Source organism: Acartia tonsa, chromosome 8 (genome assembly GCF_053477335.1).
Source record: "Acartia tonsa isolate MP-2025a chromosome 8, ASM5347733v1, whole genome shotgun sequence".
Lineage (NCBI taxonomy): Eukaryota > Metazoa > Arthropoda > Copepoda > Calanoida > Acartiidae > Acartia > Acartia tonsa.
In genome coordinates, this window is record NC_137267.1 from 43,914,916 (window position 1) to 43,934,089 (window position 19,174).

General features: G+C 30.8%; 1 protein-coding gene across 11 annotated transcripts in view; it reads right to left on the reverse strand.

The window, feature by feature from the left end:
* The window catches only part of LOC145327042 (protein held out wings-like), a 158,691-nt gene that overhangs the window by 59,588 nt on the left and 79,929 nt on the right, over positions 1-19,174 (reverse strand). For all 11 annotated transcript variants that reach the window (XM_080170545.1, XM_080170547.1, XM_080170544.1 and 8 more), the window contains exons 3-4: positions 10,598-10,714; positions 9,604-9,744 (exon numbers count right to left, since the gene is read on the reverse strand). In XM_080170545.1, the coding sequence (XP_080026671.1) occupies positions 9,604-9,744; positions 10,598-10,714 (258 nt within the window). The remainder of the gene's footprint in view (positions 1-9,603; positions 9,745-10,597; positions 10,715-19,174) is intronic.

Below are 19,174 nucleotides of genomic sequence, written 5' to 3' on the forward strand. Positions count from 1 at the left end.
TTTTAGCGCCCTGTCTTTAGCTGCTAAAATGAGCATCGAAATTTGAGCAAAATCGTCACCTTTAAAGCATTCATAATAGATGTTAAAAAGAAAGAAATTTTCTTTAAGGAAAATGAACTCAGGGCAACCTTGGAAATAAATTTCATCTAGAAAAATAGCAAGACAATGGGCGAAGTATTTCGGAAATTTGCAGAAAAAAATTGCATGATCTGAATCATTTTTTACATAACATTTAGTACAAATATCACTATCTATTAGATTCCATTTGAATAATTTTGTACAACTTACCAGTGTGCGTATGTATTGTTCAAAAAGGAATCCTTTATAATATAAAGTTATAGGTAGATCAAGAACAATCTTAAAACTATTTTTTTCAAATTATTGAGAACTAAGCTAATAATGCTTTTAATATATATATTATTAAAACACAACCTTAAAAACAAGGAATATTATGTCCATAAAAGACAATGATTTTTTCTTTATTGTAAATAAATCACTGAATATGACAATGACAAAGATTACTTTTCAAAAATGAAGCTTTTCTTAAATATTAACAAAGAATAAGGAAATAAAATTATGATTTTTCGGTGACATACAGACAGACATGCAAATCTATACAGAAACTGTGCAGTAAAAAAACTGTATGTAAAAATGGCCACAGCTTGAGATTGAGATGAAAAACGGATGCACTTAAAATTTGTGTAATATAGGTATACCCAACATTTTGTGGCGTTCTAACAGCATCAAAATTAAATCTTTATATAGTATCTAAAAATCAGTTTTATAAACCCCCCCTCCCATATTTTCAATAAAAAATAAGGGTGGGGTGGATTCCTATGCCTTAATCATGCGGGGCCTTTACCAAGGGTGTCCTACCCTTGCCTAAAGTAAAAAGTAAACACACGAAAAATCAAACTTCCCTTAATTTCAAATTATTAAACTAAGGATTGGGTTTCTTTACTCGACAAGGCACTTTGAGGGGAAACAGCCTAAATTGGTGACCCTGCGGGGGCTAATCCCCCTTGGTGGCCACAACTCTGTTAAAATAGAGTTCACACTATAAGCATGCATATCACATAAAATGGGAGATTATTTACGCCACATCCAAATTTTAGGATGTCATACAAACGGACAGAATTTTTTTTCTCTCTAAAATCTACAAAATAAACTTCACAAAAAATTCGGGGGGAGGAAGGGAATGCCTTTGGACTTGTACATATATAACACGTTCTTTCATTCGTTTGCTAAAAAACTTTGGGAAATTTGTATTATATCTTAATTGGATTGTACAAACTAGCAATGAACAAACAATATACAGATGCGGTTATTTTGAAAATCATGAAATCATTGAAACAAAATGAAAACTCGTAAAATATATGATTTTTGCTAAAATGTTTACATTGTTTGTTTTACTTGCCAACCTAATTTGAGACTTGAATGAATGTATATTATGTTTAGGTAGATGGGTTAGAGTTATTTAAAAAGTAGGCAAAATTTCATAAATTATATTCTTCTTAAATCATAATTAAGTGATGCACAATTTTGAGGGAAAAACGTAATGGGTGACAGTACAGTACACCAGAGAGAAAGGGGACAATGGGCTGTTTATTACATTAGTCTAAAAAGTTTTATAATAACGTATGTACTATTATTCGTTTGCTTAACAACTTTTGGACTTTTGATTGGCTAATAAGTTGAGTGTTCATACATTTCAACCACTAATTGTAATCAATGTACATCAATTTATCGGTCATTGGTCTTATCCCTTTAGATACCTGACAGTACACAGGGGAAATTAAGGCTTTACAGCCGCTGTTTTTAGCCGTTTTTTAATTCGCAGAAGCGATTTTAAGACGCCTAAAATTCAATAGCAGTCGCCAAATTTCATTATTATCATCAGCAAAAGCATCCAGATAGTCAGGCCTCAGCAATAGGAAAGCTTTAAAGGCCATACGGCGGTTTTAAGCTATTTCTCGAGGGCGTACTGGTTCCTACAAGCTGGGGGTTAAGCATTTTAAAGATACTAAGTTGTTCATAGCACACACACAGAGAACTTAATTAAGAGGGACACATTTCCCCGCAATTTTGTTTTGCAAAGGTCAACATATTTGCATATATAGATGCATAATTTCTAACTATTTATATTAAGCTCATGCGGATTTTTGTATAATAGACGTTAGTAGAAGACATAGCAGCCCAAAAGATTCACATTTTTTTGTTATTTACGTAAATATAATAAAATTAAAAGCCTTCTTAATTGACAACTATTACAACATGCTATTGTACCTATTTTCACTTATAGATATAAAATATAAGAGAGGTAAAATTATTTTTGAGAAGATCTAATTATTATGAATCTAGTTTTTACAACAAATTAAGATGTACACTCTTATATAGTTTTACATATAAAACAGAACAAAAATGCAATTTTTTTATCTTTTCTATTCGATATTTATTTTTAAACTAAATTTAAGGAAAGAAATAATAAAAATCAATGGATTTTTAGAAAATATTAAATCAGATAATAGATTTTTTCTAACAATTTTTACACAAAAATTTAAAATAAAAGTTATATACCTTAAAAAAAAACATAACAAATAAGCATAGAAGCTGCAAAAACATGTTAATAAACAAATCAATTTTCAATGCCAATAACTTTTTCTTAAGACCAGAGATAGAGGAATAGAAGATTAATTCGATCATTATTTACAACAATCGCATTGTATATTATTGTACATTGATACAAAGTAGTTATTAATGGTGTCAAATTTCTCCCCAGAACTATACCTAATGATTTTTAAATACATATTAACTACTTCTTTAATCCTTATAAAATAGTAATACTATCACAGAGGGGAAAGTGGGCTGTTTATTACACTTGTCCCCAAATTTTTATGACAACCTTTTTTTAACTTTTAGGGACTTTTAAATGGGCTGTTTATTACACTAGTCCCCAAAGTTGTGCGATAACCTTTTCTTACTTGTTGGGGACTTTTAATGGACTTTGATTGTTTGGTTCATTAAGTTGGAGATGTACATTAATTAATCGGCCATTGTCTTATCCCTATAGATACCTGAATACTACGAAGAGTTAAGAAAGAGAGAGCAAGCAAAGTGTTGTGCTATTTGGAGGTTAAATGGGGCATCGAATGAAAGCTCTGCTAATTGATGAGTTTGTTTTCAAGCTATTCTTTTCTCTACAGATCTAAGTACTACACGAATAGGGGAGGTAAAACGTGAGAAAAATTTAGTATTCTTAAATTTAGTTAAAGAGGCCTATATAGTCTCTGATTTATTTGGGAAGAAAATGATTTTAATGCCCATGGACATTATCCTTGGTATCCTCGGATTAATTTAATCAGGAAGGAAGAGGACATTGGACTGTTTATTGCACTTGTCCTTAAAGATTCAATAATGTTTTTTTCGTTAGATTAACAACTTTGAGGACTTTTAATGATTTTTTGATTTGTTGATTCATTAAGTTGAGTGTCCAAACGTTTCAACCAATAATAGTAACTAAAGAAGAGGGAATTTTGTGTAATATCATTGGGGATGTACATCAATTTATCGTCCATAGTATTATCCCTTTATATCCCTGTGCTACAATTCTTTTCTATGTGAACGTATGTACAACTTGTTAATCAGGGAAAAAGTGATAAGAAAATAAATTATTGGTTAATATCCCCTTTTCTGTCTTAGGAAGCTAATGATATTTAGGGCTTATAGATCTATTTCTCCTCCCTTACTGTTTAAAAAAGGGTTAAAAAAATCTTCAAAATAAATCGTTGTATCATTAATTGGATGTTGCACCAGATTTTCATATACTCCATAAAATTGATACTCACAGCTGTCTAAAATAACGATATCCCCTATCCAAAAAATACTTTTTTTTTTACAGGAAATCTTCGTAAATCTAAATCTTGTACTAAATCAAGCATCTAAAAAGTTCACCTACCAAACAAACAGACATTTAAAATTTGGAAGATTTTTTGTAAACAAACATATTAAAAACATTTTTTTAATGATTTTTGCATAGATGTGACTTTGGGCAGAAAATTAAATATCAAAGTCGACATATAATAGTTATTCATCGCATCGTATTATAGACAGCATTCCGCGGATATTAAAATAAAAAATTATAAGATTAACCCAGTTTTGTTAACCCCGAGGGGCCAAAGGGTAGGGCTAACAAAATTAATATTAATTTTAGGATTTTAATTTAACATTCAAGGTAAATTTTCTGTAATACGATGCTAAAAATGATTTTTCAGTATGAAAGAGTACTGGTTCTAATCCAGCAGATAATAATCGTTTTCGAAGCCATATTGAAAAAATATTTCAGATTTTTATTCTTAATAAAATCCTATAGCTAGGGTCACAGTCACTCGAATAGATAAAAAGTGTCCTAATATATCCCCGCACACCCCCATGGAGAAATGAAATTGAAATGGTAAATTCTTGAACGGATTATGCCGGATTAATGTTGGATTCATACAACAGGATGGTCTGAGGGTGCCAAGATCCTGATATTTATATCAATAAGGGTTCAGTACAGGGAGGGAGGGGACATTGACTGTAAATTACACTGGTACCAAAAGTTTTATAACAGCGTTATCTTGATAACTTTGTGTATTCCATACAAGTATTATCCAAACTTTTCAACCAATAATTTTAATTTACAGAAGGAGTTATGTTGCTTATGCCAATCTATTATTTGTCATTGTCTTATCCCTTTAGATCCCTGACTAGAGCTATACTGGCATGGACATGGATCAAGAAAAAAATAGTGTCATCAAGGTGTTTAAGGGGATGGGTAGAAAAAAAATAGCTGAAAACCAGCCCAACAAACTCAGAAACTTATACAAAATATATTTCTAGGCTTTTATATAAAATTATTCTGTATTTCATAATTTCTTAATTTTTCCCTCTAAATATTTGTCTTTAACAAGTAAAAAAGGCTTAGAAAACCATGATATGAAAAAGCTTTAAGAATTCCATTTTAACTAAGTACATATAGATATAAAAATATCAGCAAATAAATTCTATTATTTAAAGTAGTATTTTTTTGTCTGATATCGGAGATGCTGGTATATGTTTGTTGTAGTTTTCAAGGAAGATTTATAATTGTCTTGGGTTGATTTAGGCTAATCCCCCGCCCTCCTATAATAGATGCAAGGGGCGAAGCAACTAGTTAATATTTATATAAACAAGCTAAACAATGTTTCTGGAAAGGAAATAATGAATTTTGAGTTTTTTAGAAGACATTAGCATTAGACATTACAGAGCTCAAATTAAATAAAAGAATTAATTTTGTTTTATTTTTTTAACTGTTTACAATAAAGAGTTATGCAATTTAGGATAAATGAATAAGTAAAAAAAAAATATTTTTCAATTAACCTTTTATCATTTAATGGTATTATTAAACGATATAGACAGGATAAAATTGCATGTGTCTGTCTGTTCCAAAATATCTGCCTAGCACACCGCTGAACTGGTTTGGTCATCATATAAAGGAAAGTTTCTTATAGGTGAAAGGTTATATCTACATATTTTGTTTGAGAAAGTCCAAATAGATGGCCTATTTCCTATAAATAAATTCATTTCCAATACAAAAAATTGTTAAAGAAGAAGGGGATCAAAACAATTCTTCTTAAGGCTAGGGCCGTAAAAATTAGAATCTATTTGTCAGTATTCCAAAATCTAAACACAGGTGACTATACCCTATATTCCTGTATGCAACGGAAAATGCTGTCGTTTTTTTTCACAACTCACAAATCCACCTTTTTATTTATATTTGTTATGAAAACTACGCCCAACCCCTTCTCATTTACAATTCATTCATACAGTTTTTTTTACTACTTTTTATTGATTTCTAATTATTCAATTTTTGTTATGTTTTTTTGTTGTTGTGATAGATGCCTGATTTATTCATTTTTTTGGTTGATAAAAAAGTCATGGGCTGATGATTTAATTATAAATGTACTTTTTTCAATTTAGATTTTTTGAATATTGCTTTCATACAATTATCCATATGATGAAAATAAAAAACCTAATTTCTCATGGAAAACTTTTTACCAGTATGGCTTTGTAACCGATTAATATCCGTTGGATTAGAACCGGTTCTCAGCAATACTGAAAAATCGTGTATAGCATCGTATTCCAGACAATTTTCCACGAAAATTAATAAAAATATAGATCTTTTATTGTTTTATTTTATTATTCGCGACAAGCTGTCCATAATACGATGCGAAATTCTTCAAATTTTGCCAGTTTATTTTTTAAATTATCCTATGTCAATTTTAACAAAGGACCCGTAATTATGTTCAACAACGAGTAGCCATTTTTACACATTTTTTTTCAGGGAAAAAGAGTTTATCACAAAAATATAAAAAATCTTTGACTACACTTTTCAGCGGGGCAACTATTGTATTTATTTGGGAAGGAGGAGACAGTATACTATAAATTACACTGGTACCCAAAATATTGTAACTAATTTATCTTACAAAACTTTGGGTACGTATAAAGATTTTCCCTTTATTTCTGGTATTTAAGCTTGACATCTTAATTTTGTAACAAGTAATTTTGTATGATGAAAATTTTATCCACAGTCGACAATTAAATAATCCACAGCAGAAAAAATATTTCTTTTGTCCAGGAATACTAGTTAATTAACAAGGATAAATGTGCTCAAAAATTGAGAAGCAATAAATCCGTTTAATCAGGGATCTAAAGGGATAAGACAATGGCCGATAAATTGACGTCCATCCCCAATGATGATACACAAAATTACCCACTCTGTAGATTAAAATTATTGAACTTAATGAAACAACCAATCAAAATTCAATACAGTCCCCAAAGTTGTAAAGCCAACGAATAAGAAAACGTTATTGTAAATCTTTGGGGACAAGTTTATTAAACAGCCCATTGGCCATTCTCTCTCTCTGCATTTTGATAGAGTTGCTACGCTTGCAACAACAGGTAATTAGGGAAAGAGTAAAAATTTATATCTAACAAAAGTTGAGAATTTAAATGCATCAAATTCCTCAACCCTCCTTATGGGTCTATTTGCATATATTTTATACCAAGAAAACAAGGATGACAACATCCATAATAAGAGCATATATCAGGGATCTTCATGGATAAGACAGTTGATGATAAATTGAAATAAATCCCCAATGATTATAAACATAATCACTCCTTAAGAAGATTAAAATTATTGGTTGAAAAACTTGGACGCTAATAACAAAATAAATAATGTGATTATAAAACTTTAAATACCAGAATAATTTACAATCCGATATCCCCTCTCTCCCTGGCAAATATTCAGTACCAAAACCAATGTGACGTCCCCTCTCTACTAATGCCTATGGGTATAAGGTAAAGTAACACCCGTTGCACGACCTTTGTTTGAAGTCCTATATTTTCATTTAAGAGAAAAAAACGTAGCGGCAGTATAATCAAGTATTTTAACATTAAAATTTTGAAATAAAAATGTAGAATAAATATGCTTAGGTATAAATTAAAGCGTAGCTGCGTCTCTGAAAAAAAAAGAATTTATCTTTTCTAGATGACTACACAGTGATTACTTAGAATTAAAAATTTAACAATCTTAAATTTCCTCTTTTAAATATATGTACTAATGTAGGTTAAAAGATTTTACCAGGAAGGGAGGGGACATTTAACTGTAAATTACACTGGTACCCAAAGTTTTTAATCACGTTATCCATTTCGTTGACCCAAAAACATTCGGTATTTTTATTAAATTTTTATTGGTTGGTTCCAAACTGTACAACCTATAATTTTAATCCACAAAAGGGGTGATTTTATTTGTCATCATTTTGAATATATCAATTTATAGCTGAGTTTTTTATATTATTTTGTTGCTAAAAACAGCGAAGTTGCAGTTTTTTTTCTAAATAAGGAAAAATTAAGTTTAAGGCTCAGCCAACTCTTAACAATTTTTACTAGAACTGTAAATATCTTTTGAACAAAAAACACCTAGTAATCAGGGATCTTAAGGGATAAGACAATGGACGATAAATTGAATATTGATATAAATCCCCAATGAGAGAAACAAAATAACTTCTTAATAATTAAAATTGTATTGGTTAAAATGTTTGGACACAACTAGTTTGGCACCAACAAATCAAGATTAATTGAAAGATCCCAAAGTTTTTTTTACCAACAAATAAGATATCGCAGTTATAAAACATTGGGTACCAGTCTAATTTACAGTCCAATGTCACCTCCCACCCTGCCTAGTAATTGTTTATCTTCATTCTAACATAGTTTATGTTTAAAGCTTTAAAAACATTACATTGCAGAAATAAGATTTTAGTCTTTAGCGCAATTTTCTAAATTTCTAAAGTTAGAAAATGAGAAGTTTTACGAGGAAAAATCCTTGTATAAAAGTAACAGGATGTCTTAGTGTAGTTATCCTTTACAAAAAAGCAGAGGTACAGGGAATGTTTATAAATATCTAATTGGAGGGTAACTACACCCTTCAAAGAGAAATTGCCTCTTGAAAAAATACCCCCTTAAAAATAATGGTTTCCTTTTAAAACTAACATTGAAAGTCCCTTAAAAGACCTCTAAAGCATGCCCGCCAGTACAAAATAAGGAGTTGAATACGTAATTAGCTCATCAAGAATATATGATCAAATAACACATTTACTAAATATGTTATAAATTACGTTTAAAAGTAATTCAATAACTAAAAGATCAAACATCCATGGCATTGTTGTAAAAATATTACTTTGCCAGTGTCATAAAATTTGCCTAGCAACTTTTTTTGTGCGCTGCACATCTCAATTGCAAAAAATTTGGTGGCTGCACTTAAAAAATGCACGCAAATTTTCCTAACACTCGCGTAATGCTAAAAATGTATTTGCTACCACGGAAAAAAGGAGTTGTATTTCTTTTTAAACATAATTAATGTAAAGCCAAGAATTTTTTTCTTACATAGGATTAAACGCCACAATCTGAAGGGATAAGACACTGGCCGATAAATTAAAGTACATTTCCCAATGATGCTACCCAAATTTCCCCTTCTGTAGATTACAATTATTATTAAAACGTTTGGACACTCAACTTGATCAACCAACAAATCAAAATTCACTAAAAGTCTCCAAAGTTGTTGATCAAACGAATAAGAAAGTAATTATAAAACTTTGGGGACTAGTGTAATTAAAAGCCCAATGTCCCTTCCCGCCCTGATAAAACCGGTAAAAATAGTCTATATCCCTATATTCCACATTTCTTTACAACAATTAGGTCAAAAAATATCAATCACCCAACAGACTAGCTATACAAAAATTAACTAAAATTATGCCTTTGAAGTTATCTTTCTCAATTAGTTGACCGAATATTTAGTTGTGTACTGTTCTTTAGAAAACCTTAAAACCCAGGAAGGAAGTGGACAATTGGCTGTTTAATAGAATAGTCCCCAAAGTTTTAGAATAAAGTTTTCTTATTCGTTGACTCCATATGCATATGGGGTAATTTCATGTATCATCATTGCAATACACAGACAAAGGTTGGTAAATAAAGCCCAAATAATATTTGACAGCTTAAACAATGGATCTACAAAAAAATGTGACTTACCACTGTGAGTAGTTTTGTGACCTCCTGTACTGCTCTGTCGATCTTCATCTTGGCTCTGTTGTCGCAATCCTCGACAGTGATTAGCACGTGCAGCTCGTCATTCAGGTGCTCCCAGTTGGGCTTGCCGCGGTTAGCCTCCTCCTAAACAAGGATGCATACAGTGAGACCCACAAAAAAAGTATTTTTTTAGGGTATACTACAGCCATTAGTTCTTAAGTAGAACATGTTATTGTTCTCTATACATTTCAACACAAGAATATACATAGATAGATATTTTTTAAGGTGCTCCCAGTTGGGCTTGCCTCGGTTAGCCTCATCCTAGATACATAGATAGATAGAAAGATGGATAGATAGATACATTTTTAGGAAGCTGGATAGATAGATAAATAAGTTGATACTAAGTTAGATATTTATTAAGGTGCTCCCAGTTGGGCTTGCCTCGGTTAGCCTCCTCCTAACATAGATAGATAGAAAGATGGATAGATAGATACATTTATAGGAAGCTGGATAGATAGATAGATAAATTGATACTAAGTTAGATATTTATTAAGGTGCTTTCAGTTGGGTATGCTTCTGTTAGCCTCCTCCTAACATAGATAGATAGAAAGATGAATAAATAAGATACATTTATAGGAAACTGGATAGATAGATAAATTGATACTAAGATATTAATTAAGGTCCTCCCAGTTGGGTATGCATCTGGTAGCCTCCTCCTAACATAGATAGATAGATAGATAAAATGGATACTTTGATAGTAACCAAAATAGACTACAATAGTCATTTCGATGATCCCAATATAGATAGATAGATCGAATAAAATAAAAAGATAGATTGATAAGTTGATAAGGTAGTGTTTTAGGTTAGATAGAAAGTCAGAAGAATAGATTTAGATACATACAGATATTAAACTAGATAGATATACATATTTGTAAACAAATATACACATAAATTACTATTAATAATAGATAAATTCAAAAAGAACAAAATTATTTACCTTCTTTTTATCTCTCATAGATCCCTTTCCTCTGACCATAACTTTGCAACCTGTCTCCTGTTCCAGCTGCTTGGCGGTCAACCCGCGGGGACCCAAGATTCGGCCAACAAAATTAAACTGAAAAGAAACATTTTGTTAGTATTATTATCATCAATAGTTGCTGTAGCCAAGAAAATCTTTATTTTTAAAGTTACGGTTTGTTTCAAATTAAAAAAATAAGTAAGTAAAATGAAGGGAGTCCAAAGTGTCCAAACATTTTAACTACTGATTGGAATCTACAAGAGGGGTAATTTTGTGTATCATCAATGAGGATGTACATCAATTTATCGGCAATAGTCATATCCCTTTAGATCTCTGGTAAAATGTGTTACTTAAGTGAGAAATAATCATTTAGGAGTTTCTATTAAAAGTTAGGATGCATAAACATACAAAAACATTGTATGCATCTTTAAAGTAGCGAAGCTACTCGACAATTCATGTCATAGTCTATGGACAGAAATCGCAAAATTAGCTATAAGTCATGTTTGATGTACTTTCCATCAAAGTGCATGGCGAGCCACAATCCCCTCCCCTTAGTTTCAAAATCTATGCCCAACTCCAGTAATGGGCCATTAATGGTAATAATTTAATGATATTCTATTTCAATGTTCGTAGAAAATTGTCTGCAATATGATGCCATGCATGACTTTCAGTATTGCTGAGAACCGGTTCTTATCCAAAGGATTTTGATCGGTTTAAAAGCCGTGGATGATTCGATACATGAGTTTTCAGTATGGCTGTGAACCGGTTCAAATTTAGTGGATATTGCCATACTGAAAGATCATTTACGACGGAAAAACTAATATTTTTAAAAATCTTTGTCACTAACGAATGTTATCATTCTTGTTTAACCTCAAAAAAGGTTAACAAGTTAAAAGGAATGAGTTATTAGTTAAAACTACCCAATAAATATAATCTTTTCACAAAACGAGAAAACAAGATTAGTCTTCGTGAAAACTTATGCATTTGCGTGGAGATAAACTGAAATATATTTATATAGACACACACATTAACCCCATAGGACATCTCATACATGCAGCAACGAAAATTTGGAAAACTTTATACAAAATGCCGGTTTCGAAACATTAATGGTTAAGTTATAACACAAATAGGAATTTTGTAAGTGGTAGAAAATGTAAAATAAAAATGCCTTTTACAAAGGCATAAATATTCTATACAAAATGCCGGTTTGTTTCGACCCACAGGGTTAAGATAAAACACCAAAAGGAATTTCGTAATTGGTGGAAAATGTAGAATCAAAAAGCCTTTTTACAAATGCGTACAAAATAGAATAAAAAAGGTATTCTTTGTGACATGAAAAGGCCAATAACAAGCGCTTAAAATTTGAACTAGGGCCAATATTTTTTGCAATATTGCAGTAGAATATTAGTTTAGTTTGCACAAGCGAATTTTTAGGCTTTAGGCGGATTTTTTATCATAAATTAAATAAATTAAAATTTTAAAAAGATGGGATTTAACATTTTCAAACTCATATTGTAAAAGGTATAAGTATTTTTTTTTCTTCATAAATTTATGGAAAGAATGTTTTGTTTCTATCTAATTTATGTTAATGATTCTTTAGATTATTTAAGGAAAAATAAATAGGTTAAAAATTCAGCAAAATTTTTCTATCATTTACTGTAGGAGTCAACAAAAAAGAGAATCTTTAAGAAAAGATGCACTTCCTCTACCTAACTACCCCTAAAATAGGGATAATTTTTTTCCCTATATCTAACCTTGCGGGACTATCTAATACCCAATCTAACCAAACCTAACCTGAAGTAAACAAAAAAAGAAAAACTAACACCCTATCCTTATTTTCAATTTAATTTACATTGCGCTTTTAGGGAAACAAAGTTTTTTTTAAAACATATATAATTTTATTTTGTGCCATTAGAAGCCTAGCTTTCTGGACCTCCCTGAAGGTAGCTTTAATACAGGATTAAAAAGGATAATACATCCGTTAAAAAAAGTTGTTAGCACTTTATATTTTAGTTTTAAAAAGCTTTAACTTATAAACTCTGCCAGTTCTGCCGTTTAAGATATCTTGAGTAACATATGAATAGACTTTTACACAAAACAAACCTATTATAGAAAGAAATAATGTTTTTTTTTGTTGTATGAAACTTAACTACTGAATTGATTCAATTTTTCTTTTTAATGTAGCTTTGTATAAGTCACAGAATGGTTTTAGGCTATTTGAGATTAAGCATTATAATGTTTTTACCTTTTTTTTCCACAATTTTTACCCCTTTGCATAAAGAGCCCTTTGAGGCTAAAATTGCAGCCTATAATATAATAAATGTTGTACAATTCTTTAAAATTTTTCTTATGATAAGCAATCCCTTCAAATTATGATATTTTCAGTGCTTTACCCATCATACAAATAATATCAGAATGGACAATAAAATATAAAACTGGCCAATAACAGAGTTTTCTAGAATGTTGAATCGCCCTGGGAATCCCCTATCCACTTCCAAATTGTTATCTATTTTAACAATATTAGAGTACAAATTAACAACCGTAGTAATTCTGTTTAAAAATATTTTGGAAAGTACGTAGACATTTAAACCTCACATATTCATTTTCGCTTTCTAATTATGTTAAATCTGGTAGGCACAGCTATTATTATGGACAAAACCTTTTATTTTTACATTAGGCATTAGGCGTTCATTTTTAGTATTTTAGATTTACATTTATTTTGACAATAAACATGAATGAAATTATTCTAGAGTTGCCCAGCAACAATTATCAAAATAGAATGGAGTTTTCCCTGAAAGTCTCCGTTGAACACTGTAACTCCCCTCCATCTATTTTATAAAAAAGATGGAAATAAAGAGTGGATGTAGTTTTTCTTTTGTTACATTATCACTTTAGGTTATGATAGTTCATGGGTTGTCCGACAGGGTTGGACCCCCGCAGGGTTTAGGCATATGAAAAAAAAACCTACTTACAAAACTCTAAAAACTGTACATTTTAATGTGTTTAACGTACTTTTTATTTAATTGTAGTAGAACAAGGAAATGCATGTCCAACTTAGACGCTGAAATAACATTTTTTTAAATTCTTAATAACACGTTTGCCGCTTTTTTTATTCTTATATTCTTAAATTTCGTTCATAAACAAGGATTTTATTATCAATATTGATTGGACGTAAGTAGGAAACACCTCGCATTACAGAGTAGATTCACTGCTAACAAGACCTTATCAAAATAAAGATAGCAACCTTTTTAGGCAATCTACAATTCACCTTTGTTTATTTATGTATCTATAATTGAAATCTCTCAAATTAGGAGTAGCACAAAATTATCATGTTAGCATATTTTAATAGCAGAGATACTCTGTAATTAGACTCTGTCAGTAAGTTCGTCCGTGGCCTCATATGATCAAAATATTAACAAACTATCCCTTGCTTATTGCCTTACCTTAAAGATTTAATAGCATAGATTTATGAGCTTTCTAAAAACAACATGATATATCTGCTGATTTTTCCAAAAATTGCATCGAAAATTATTGTATTATTGCATAACTGTACTTAATATTTTATGTACTTTATCTTAGTGTAAAAATATTGTTATTTCTGAGCTATTTATGAACTTAAATGTCCTTGTTTAAATTGCATTTATTTTTCATTATGAAATTCTAAAATTGTCAACAAAAGTACTGCAAGCAAACTTGATTATTTGCAGGAATTTTAAGGGATAAGACAATGGATTATAAATTGTGTACACTCCCAATTATGATCAACATTGCCCCTACTGTATGTTAAAACTATTGGCTCATAAACTTTACTTAGTACTTTAATGATTACTAGCGGCTACGCCCCTAGAGGCCTCTAGTGGCACTTTAAATGTTGTTGTTTGTTAAAGTTAATTTTTTATGTACGATACCACCTTATTTGACGTTGAAGTCTCCCCTAAATTTTTTTGTCATTTCAGGAGAACCCGATCGGTTCAGCGGTTAGCGAGATCCTTCGGTACAGACACATAGACACACAGACAGGTCCCGGGAAGGTTTATAACTATTTTGGGGGAGGGTACCACCACCCTCCCAAGAGTGGTACCCTCCCAAGAGATATGACAAAAAATCAAAAAAAAATTTAAATTCAAAGAGAGTTAACGAAATATAATGACAAACGCAACATAGACATATTTAAATATAAAAAAAATGCCAGTAGAGGCCTCTAGGGGCGTAGCCGCTAGTTTTTTCTATAATAGTAGTGTTCAAACAAATAATTTTAATATAGGAGGAGTAATTTTGTTTATTATCATTGGAGATATACATCAATTTATGTTGTACACCTACAAAAATCTAACTCTAAGAGTTTCCTTATAAAGGGCATCTTTTTGCAAATAATAATTTGTTGAAAATATGTAAAAATGTGACCAACGGACAACAGTTCTACCCAAGATTAATCAAAAAAGTCCAATTTTGATCAAAAACTGTTTTGACAGGGAAAAAGTGATAGTTAAAGTTGCATTTTTTATTATGATCAGAATAGTTATTTATCGCATCGTATTATAGACAGTTTTCCGCGGATATTAGAATGAAAAATTACAAGATTAAAACCATTTTTTTGACCCCCAAACTAGTGTTAATTTAATGATTTTTATTTTAATATTCGTGAAAAATTGTCTGTATTACGATGCTATACATGATTTTTTTCAGTATAACTGAGAACTGGTTCTAATCCAGCGGATATTAATCCAGCTTATACCAACAACGAAATTGATTCGGGGGGAAATCAAGAAACCTATACATGTTTTTCAGCTGTCGTTGGGGGGCATACATCGTAAAATTGACGACTTCTCCGTTTGCTCCCCAAATATTATTTTAGATTTATTTCGCTTGTTGGTTATACCTTATTCCTGATATTAATCGATTTTAAAGCCATGCTTTAAAAAATTTCCCCCCTAAAAAGAAAAAATAAAGCTACTTCAGCATCTCCCTTGATTCGTGGCCTCTCCATAACTCGTTCATTGTTTAATGCCTTGAAATTTTAATAATTCTCCACGCAGCAAATCAGCAAAAATTACATAAAAACAAGGATAGGTGCCACCAAAAATGGCATAACAAGAAACTATTGCTTTATTTTAAGGAAAACCTAAAAAAATGGACCTAAATTGTAAGATACTAGATTTCTTGAATAGTAAAATTATAGTAATTTCACACAAAGTACTATATTAATCAATGATAACCCAACCCCCACTTATTTTTTTATTCAAATTGAAAGTAATTAGTTTGTAGTTTTTCTTAGATTGATTATTACTTTAGGTTAGGCTATGATATAAATGGTAATAGGTAGCCCCGAAGGGTCACACCACAGGTAATGCAAATAAGAGTTTTTGGCGCCCCCCCCCCCCCCACCCCCCTTAGGAGTAAGGCAAAAATTACAGACCCCTTTTCAATTAATTTGAGTTGGAGTGGGGGGGGGGGGTATCAGTTGTCTACACGCATCTGTTAGTGTAGAGTAGCTTCACTATCATATAAAAAGTGGTTACATCCAGGGAGGAAGGGAAGGGACATTGGACAGTAAATTACACTGGTACTCAAACTTTTAGAACAACGTTATTTTATTTGCTGCGTCAAAATCTTTAACTTTTTGGTTTGTCCCAAACAAGAAGTGCCCAAAAATTTACTACAAATAATCCTAATCTACAGAAGGAAAGATTTTGTTTATCATCATTGGGAAAGTACATTAATCGTCCATTGTCTTATCCCTTATTATCCCTGGAGGGTACATCAGAATATTTGCGCACACAGTTGTGGCTAGTTCTGGGTATTTACAATTTTACAGGGATAAAAGGGTACAAGACAATGGTCAATAAATTGATTCACATCCCCATAAATTACCTCTCCTGTAGATCAGAATTATTTGTTGCAAAATTTAGCACCTATCAGTAAAGAACCAAACCAATCAAAATTCAATAAAAGTCCCAACAAATGAGTGGTTTAAAACTTTATGTACTAGAGAAATTTAAAGTCCAATGTCCACTCCCTGGAATTTTTTTAAGTTTTGGTGGCCGCCACACCAAATTTTGCGTCTAATTGAGACTATACACAAGAGAGGACAAGGATAGCTTCTCTAAAAAGCTTTTGGTTGTATAAAGTAAAAATTATGGTTCTTTATCGCGTCGTATTATTGACAGCCTTCCGTAGATATTAAAATGAAAAATTATAAGGTTAAAACCAGTTTTTGTCAACTCAGAGGGGATGAAGGCCTGGGCTAAATGTAAAATTCGTTGAAAATTGTCTAAAATACGATGCTATACATTATTTTTCAGTATGGCTGAGAACCGGTTCTAATCCAGCGATTATTAATCGGTTACTTTACATAAATGTCGTTAGCGAACAAATGAATTTTCAATTTTTATACTTTTTATGAATTTTTATTCCTGAATGTGATTTTTGTTGTAAATAAAAAGTAAATAAAGAGAAATAATATTTTGTGGGGAATGGGTATGAAAAAGGGGTAAAAAAAGGGCTAAAATTTAAAATAAAATAAAAGAATAAAAAGTTGTAACTCTCTATAATTAGCGCAAGTGGACAAGAAAATATAAAATTCAAAAGCGAAGCTTTTCTTAATTTCATGTTTTGACAAGTTTATCTCAAATGAGTTGCGATTTTTTAGCTATTCAAAACCAGATTTTTATGCCAAGAAATGAAAATGTCTAGGACGATTTAGTACAAAGTTATACTTTAAGATCACCATAGAAACAGCAACATTATCTAAGAAGTATCTTAACATTGTTTTGTTAAACTTCGCTTTGAGTATCTTGCTATCCTTGTTTAGAACCAAATAGATTTCGTGATACAAAACTTTTCATGCCTTTATATTTTGTGAAAATAGCAAAAATAAATCACGATAAAAACATGGCATAAAATAAAAATTAATAATGTTATAACATGTTTTGCAATAAAAAAAATTACAAGGAAAAATAAAATAAAAGCGACGCTTTTTAGTCTTACAACCATTTTTATGCCCAATATTTTTTTTATTTCTTTTTAGATCTAGTAAAATATTTAAATTGTCAGTACAAAAATTTAAAATATTCTTAATTGTTGTCAAAATTAACAACAAAACCTGATTTTCTTTATGCCATTTTTTGTAACTTTTGAAATGGCTTGATAATGTCATTAGGAGTATATTTCTTTGTAAGAACAAGAGCATAAGAGTACATAAGTAGCGCTTTTTTACAAGCTAATAAAGCAACAATATTTGGCTTTTCTTTTTTATAAACAAAAATTCTTAGAAGGCTGTAATTTAAATTTGGTGGCAAGAATAATATATCCCAATCGATATATTATTACTTGGATGTTACATCAGATTTCAAAGCACTCCTATAATTTAAAACTCGCAGCTGGCTAAAATAACGATACCCCATCATCCATCCCCTTTACCCCCTCCCCTCCTACTGGATAGACGAACTGACTAATAAATTTCATTGACCAATTCTTGATTTAGCATATAAAATAATTCAGCTAATTATGTGATTTTTAAGTAACACCTCTCCACAACAAAAAATTATTCGCAAGGCGAGGAGATAATAAAAGAACATTTTTATTGACCAAAAATTTACATGAATTTAACAATTTTTTTTCTTGCAACTAACATTTTCAGTAGCTTTTCTATACTTCTGTACGTTACAAGTTACAATTCTACAAATAATTTGATGAATTATTTAAAGGGATAGTACAATGGACGATAAATAAATAGTAATAACCCTAATTATTAGTATCTTTCTAAAGATTGCGAAAGAATGAAAATTAAAGTTAAAGATAAATAAAATTAAGGTAAAAACGTATTTAATACCCAAGTATATATTTTTTTCAAATAACCCTTCTGTAAAAGATAGAACACTGCTAGTTAAAGTCAAATCAATCAAGCCTAAAGTTTTAAAGCTAAAAAATAAGAAAACGGTATCATAAAACTTTGGGTGCTAAATAAAAAGAACATTTCCCAATTCCCCCTACTTTTAACATAAAACAAAGCATCGCCTTCATGGATATTGTCATGATTGTGCTGCATCTATATTTTTTTAGCCAATGAATCACGATAAAAGTTTTTTTTTGTTGCAAATTTATATATATGCACGGTCACACTTTACTTTATTACTCATTTGTAAGGCAAGGAACACAGCGATAAGACAATGGTCGATAAATTTATGTACATCCCCAATGGTGACATACAAAATTACCCTTTCTGTAGATTAAAATTAGAGGTTAAAACGTTTGAACACTCAACTTGATTAATCAACCAATCAAAATTCACTAAAGTCTCCGACAAATAAGAAAACATTATAAAACTTTGGCGACTAGCGTAATAAACAGCCTATTGCCCCATCTCTCTCTGCCAGGAACAAGTATCAGAAAATTAGTAGCAGATAAAGATTTATAAAACTATGGAGATTTTTCAGACATCCGAGCCTTCCTAATTTCCCTAAAACATATTTTTTTTGGAATTGAGTACTCAACAAAATACTTAGAGGAAAAAAGGTAAAGAAAATAACCTTTTTTCTTTCTTTAATGGAAAAAATG